General features: G+C 50.1%; 1 protein-coding gene across 1 annotated transcript in view; it reads right to left on the reverse strand.

Annotated features, from left to right (window-relative positions):
• Positions 1-2,829: 2,829 nt before the first annotated feature.
• The window catches only part of LOC123490149 (protein FAM124A-like), an 11,665-nt gene continuing 8,332 nt past the window's right edge, over positions 2,830-6,162 (reverse strand). The window contains exon 2 of the mRNA XM_045220292.1: positions 2,830-4,524. Coding sequence (XP_045076227.1) covers positions 3,616-4,524 — 909 coding nt within the window. The 3' untranslated portion in view covers positions 2,830-3,615. The remainder of the gene's footprint in view (positions 4,525-6,162) is intronic.

Genomic DNA, 6,162 nt, shown 5'->3' on the forward strand with positions numbered 1-6,162 from the left:
TGGGGTTGAGATCTGGAGACTGGCTAGGCCACTCCAGGACCTTGAAATGCTTCTTACTGAAGCCACTCCTTCGTTGCCGGGCGGTGTGGTTTGGGATCATTGTCATGCTGAAAGACCCAGCCACGTTTCATCTTCAATGCCCTTGCTGATGGAAGGAGGTTTTCACTCAAAATCTCACGATACATGGCCCCATTCATTCTTTCCTTTACACGGATCAGTCGTCCTGGTCCCTTTGCAGAAAAAACAGCCCCAAAGCATGATGTTTCCACCCCCATGCTTCACAGTAGGTATGGTGTTCTTTGGATGCAACTCAGCATTCTTTGTCCTCCAAACACGACGAGTTGAGTTTTTACCAAAACGTTCTATTTTGGTTTCATCTGACCAAATGACATTCTCCCAATCCTCTTCTGGATCATCCAAATGCACTCTAGCAAACTTCAGACGGGCCTGGACATGTACTGGCTTGAGTCCCTGGCGGCGTAGTGTGTTACTGATGGTAGGCTTTGTTACTTTGGTCCCAGCTCTCTGCAGGTCATTCACTAGGTCCTCCCGTGTCGTTCTGGGATTTTTGCTCACCGTTCTTGTGATCATTTTGACCCACGGGGTGAGATCTTGCGTGGAGCCCCAGATCGAGGGAGATTATCAGTGGTCTTGTATGTCTTCCATTTCCTAATAATTGCTCCCACAGTTGATTTCTTCAAACCAAGCTGCTTACCAATTGCAGATTCAGTCTTCCCAGCCTGGTGCAGGTCTACAATTTTGTTTCTGGTGTCCTTTGACAGCTCTTTGGTCTTGGACATAGTGGAGTTTGGAGTGTGACTGTTTGAGGTTGAGGACAGATGTCTTTTATACTGATAACAAGTTCAAACAGGTGCCATTAATACAGGTAACGAGTGGAGGACAGAGGAGCCTCTTAAAGAAGAAGTTAGAGGTCTGTGAGAGCCAGAAATCTTGCTTGTTTGTAGGTGACCAAATACTTATTTTCCACCATAATTTGCAAATAAATTCATTAAAAATCCTACAATGTGATTTTCTGGATTTTTTTTCCTCAATTTGTCTGTCATAGTTGACGTGTACCTATAATGAAAATTACAGGCCTCTCTCATCTTTTTAAGTCGGAGAACTTGTACAATTGGTGGCTGACTAAATACTTTTTTCCCCCACTGTATATATTTGCTGGAAGAATATATGGGGGATTGGAAGTGATGCAGACAATTAAATTGATGGAAGTTACAATCTATCTGCAATATTAAAGCTGATCTACCCCCAAATTTTTTGTTTTTAAGTCCTGTGGTCTATCTGAGTTGGTGGGCTGAACTCAGTGGCTGGTGGGCTAAAGTCAGTGGCTGGTGGGCTGAACTCAGTGGCTGGTGGGCTAAACTCAGTGGCTGGTGGGCTGAACTCAGTGGCTGGTGGGCTAAACTCAGTGGCTGGTGGGCTAAACTCAGTGGCTGGTGGGCTAAACTCAGTGGCTGGTGGGCTAAACTCAGTGGCTGGTGGGCTAAACTCAGTGGCTGGTGGGCTAAACTCAGTGGCTGGTGGGCTGAACTCAGTGGCTGGTGGGCTAAACTCAGTGGCTGGTGGGCCAAACTCAGTGGCTGGTGGGCTGAACTCAGTGGCTGGTGGGCTGAACTCCGGTGGCTGGTGGGCTGAACTCAGTGGCTGGTGGGCTGAACTCAGTGGCTGGTGGGCTAAACTCAGTGGCTGGTGGGCTAAACTCAGTGGCTGGTGGGCTAAACTCAGTGGCTGGTGGGCTAAAGTCAGTGGCTGGTGGGCTAAACTCAGTGGCTGGTGGGCTAAAGTCAGTGGCTGGTGGGCTAAACTCAGTGGCTGGTGGGCTAAACTCAGTGGCTGGTGGGCTAAACTCAGTGGCTGGTGGGCTAAACTCAGTGGCTGGTGGGCTAAACTCAGTGGCTGGTGGGCTAAACTCAGTGGCTGGTGGGCTAAACTCAGTGGCTGGTGGGCTAAACTCAGTGGCTGGTGGGCTAAACTCAGTGGCTCGTGGGCTAAACTCAGTCGCTCGTGGGCTAAACTCAGTGGCTGATTAAATTGATCGATGATTGAAGTGTTCATCATCAGAAGCATATTTTCCCCTACTTGAATCAGTCTTGATTAAAACAGTCACAGGTGATGATTATGATTATAATGGCTTGTGGACACACACACACACACACACACCCACATACATACACAGAGAAACACAAACACACACACACACAGAGAGAGAAACACACACAGATTTTTAAAAAAAAATATAAACACACAGGCACACACAGAGAAACGAATACACACACAGAGACACACACACACACAGAGAAACAAACACACACAGAGACACGCACACAGAGAAACAAAAAACACACACACAGGCGCACACACACAACGAACCTGAGACACTACGTATAACGTAAACAACGGTGGAAGAAGAATGGATTACACAACTCTCTTTTCTGATTGGCCACCGATGACATCACCTCTGCAGAGCTCACAGAGACCTCGCCATGACGTCCGTATGAAGAAAGGCATTATGGGATTTCCTCTGTTCAGGCTCTGGCCATGCTCTTCGGCCGCTCAAGGAGAGCCACACCTGGTAAAGGCCTCACAGAGAAGACAGGGAGCCATGCACAGAACAGCCAACACTGAGACCCAACATGTTGCAGTGTATTTCTGCTAAAACAAGCCTTTGTCTTAAAATCTGTGTTAAAACCCTTTACTCTAACACAGCACAGGCCAGGTGTGTGTTGTTCCTTACAGCCTCACTGTTGTATCACCTTAAAGGGACCCTGTTCACATTCATTCATTCATAAAAAATAAAAAATAAAAATCATACATAATCTGATGTTTTAATCAATATTAAAACGTTTGGAGAACATAGAAATAAATCATATAAAATCAAAACATTCTATATTACAGACTACTCTTTTATGTTTAGTTGTCAATTACAAAATCACCACCAGAGGGACCCACTGCACCAAAAGTGTCAAGAGTCAGGGGCTCTTTCTCAATTAGTCTTTCCTCGATTCCTTGCATCCTCTCTCCTCGCCTCCTTCGCAAAAACGAATTGGAGAAGATGGTCAGAGGGGCGTGACCTTGGACCTTCTTCTCCAATACGGTTGAGAAGGAGGTGAGGAGAGAGGATGCAAGGATAGATTCATTGAGATAAGAGCCAGAAACTCCACTTTCGTATATAGCTGCCTTGTTCTGAGTGGTGACACGAGTAGTGGGAAGTGGATGCATAGAGTCAGAACTATGTCCAATAGGTCTGGTTTCATAACATCTCTGTTTTAAATATTCTACTATGAGCTATTTGAGTAGTCTGCAATGTGTTTTTAAGCCATCTCAGTAAAGCGTTACGTATTTTATACCACAACTTGGTTAAATAACAAATAGCACACGTTCTAAACCTCTTAAACATCTAGTTAGAAAATAGACAGAAACACAAAGAGACGTAATGAACAAGTTGAATGAAGCGTCCGTCTCCCACCACTGTACTGCCGTAGTCCTCTGCACTGACTCCCCCAGCCCCCCAGGTGGCAGAGCAGAGCAGAGTTGTGCTGTCAGTCAGTGTCCCTGTCCCTTCCTGCTGGCCGGTGTGTCTCTAGCGTCACTAGCTGGTCAGATATAGAACTCCTGGTCGTCCTCCTCTGGCCCAGCCTCCTTGACAGAGCTGTTCTGAGACACCACCCCATTAATGCTGTCAGAGCTGTCCGATTGGCTGGGGGTGGTGGCATCCCTCAGGGACGGCTGGCCACTCAGGGGCAGGAAAGCGCTGTTGGGGCGTGCCCGCCGCAGGGTGGAAGGCATGCTATTGGAGGAGGCCAGGCTGCTGGTTCTCATTGGAACAGGGGGCCGGCCTAACGTTGACGCCTTGGGCTTGACGTTGGCGGGGGACGGGGAGGGGGCTGGGTCACGTGGAGGTGCAGAGCGAGGGCGTGGTGGAGTGGGTCTGCGGCTCCTAGAGTATGCAGACACTACCGACAGGTCCACGATGCTGCCCGCATCCACCTTTATCCCTGTGTCCACGTCCGTCTCCTCCGCACCAATCAGAGCATCCACGTTGAGGCGGAAAGGCGGGACCAGGGAGGAGCTGAGGGAGTGGGAGTGGCTTCTGTGGTGGGCAGGGCTGGGTGAGGTTCCAGGGGAGGAGCAGGCAGAGCGGGAGCGAGAGCCAGTGAACCCTGCCAGGCTGGGTAGGGAGAACAGAGAGCGGGTTCGACCAGTCCTCCATTCTTTAGAGCGAGCCCCCATCTCCATCTCCTCCTCTTCACAGGCCAGGGGAAGGGAGGTTTGGGAGGCCTGGCTGGACCTGCTGTGGGTCTGGGTCTGGGGCAGGGGCAGGGTTTGGGTCCGGGAGCGGGACGAGTTACGGTGGTAGCGCCGGTTCCTGTAGGAGGCAGGCCCCCGGCCGTATGTGCCCACTGAGGGCAGAGTCATGGCTGGGTCAGTGGGCAGGGGCGAGGGGCAGGGGGAGGAGTCTCCTGGCTGGTCGATAGTGATGTCTGCGCTTGTAGGGGCACACAGGACCTGCAGGGGAGACAGAGTAGTGTTATACTATATAGACTCCACACTATAACACACGTTGATGTTGAAATATGTTAACTATTGCAACGATATCCAGATGTAATACTCCTGTTAGAACTTTTGTATGTTCCTGTTGTCTTTTAGATAGAGAGGAGGTAGTTAGAGAGGAGGGGAGAAGAGTGGAGGTAGTTAGAGAGGAGGTAGTTAGAGAGGAGGTAGTTAGAGAGGAGGTAGTTAGAGAGGAGGTGGTTAGAGAGGAGGGGAGAAGAGTGGAGGTAGTTAGAGAGGAGGTAGTTAGAGAGGAGGGGAGAAGAGGGGAGGTAGTTAGAGAGGAGGTAGTTAGAGAGGAGGGGAGAAGAGGGGAGGTAGTTAGAGAGGAGGTAGTTAGAGAGGAGGTAGTTAGAGAGGAGGGGAGAAGAGGGGAGGTAGTTAGAGAGGAGGGGAGAAGAGGGAGGTAGTTAGAGAGGAGGGGAGAAGAGTGGAGGTAGTTAGAGAGGAGGTAGTTAGAGAGGAGGGGAGAAGAGTGGAGGTAGTTAGAGAGGAGGTAGTTAGAGAGGAGGTAGTTAGAGAGGAGGTAGTTAGAGAGGAGGGGAGAAGAGTGGAGGTAGTTAGAGAGGAGGTAGTTAGAGAGGAGGTAGTTAGAGAGGAGGGGAGAAGAGGGGAGGTAGTTAGAGAGGAGGGGAGAAGAGGGGAGGTAGTTAGAGAGGAGGGGAGAAGAGTGGAGGTCGTTAGAGAGGAGGTAGTTAGAGAGGAGGGGAGAAGAGTGGAGGTAGTTAGAGGGGAGGTAGTTAGAGAGGAGGTAGTTAGAGAGGAGGTAGTTAGAGAGGAGGGGAGAAGAGGGGAGGTAGTTAGAGAGGAGGGGAGAAGAGTGGAGGTAGTTAGAGAGGAGGTAGTTAGAGAGGAGGTAGTTAGAGAGGAGGGGAGAAGAGTGGAGGTAGTTAGAGGGGAGGTAGTTAGAGAGGAGGTAGTTAGAGTGGAGGGGAGAAGAGGGGAGGTAGTTAGAGAGGAGGTAGTTAGAGAGGAGGGAGAAGAGTGGAGGTAGTTAGAGAGGAGGTAGTTAGAGAGGAGGGAGAAGAGTGGAGGTAGTTAGAGGGGAGGTGAGTTAGAGAGGAGGTAGTTAGAGAGGGAGGGAGAAGAGGGGAGGTAGTTAGAGAGGAGGAGAAGAGTGGAGGTAGTTAGAGGGAGGTAGTTAGAGAGGAGGGGAGAAGAGTGGAGGTAGTTAGAGGGGAGGTAGTTAGAGGGGAGGTAGTTAGAGGGGAGGTAGTTAGAGAGGAGGTAGTTAGAGAGGAGGGGAGAAGAGGGGAGGTAGTTAGAGAGGAGGGGAGAAGAGGGGAGGTAGTTAGAGAGGAGGGGGAGAAGAGGGGAGGTAGTTAGAGAGGAGGTAGTTAGAGAGGAGGGGAGAAGAGTGGAGGTAGTTAGAGGGGAGGTAGTTAGAGGGGAGGTAGTTAGAGAGGAGGTAGTTAGAGAGGAGGGGAGAAGAGTGGAGGTAGTTAGAGAGGAGGTAGTTAGAGAGGAGGGGAGAAGAGTGGAGGTAGTTAGAGGGGAGGTAGTTAGAGAGGAGGTAGTTAGAGAGGAGGGAGAAGAGGGGAGGTAGTTAGAGAGGAGGGGGAGAAGAGTGGAGGTAGTTAGAGGGGGAGGTAG

Source organism: Coregonus clupeaformis, unplaced genomic scaffold (assembly GCF_020615455.1).
Source record: "Coregonus clupeaformis isolate EN_2021a unplaced genomic scaffold, ASM2061545v1 scaf3505, whole genome shotgun sequence".
Lineage (NCBI taxonomy): Eukaryota > Metazoa > Chordata > Actinopteri > Salmoniformes > Salmonidae > Coregonus > Coregonus clupeaformis.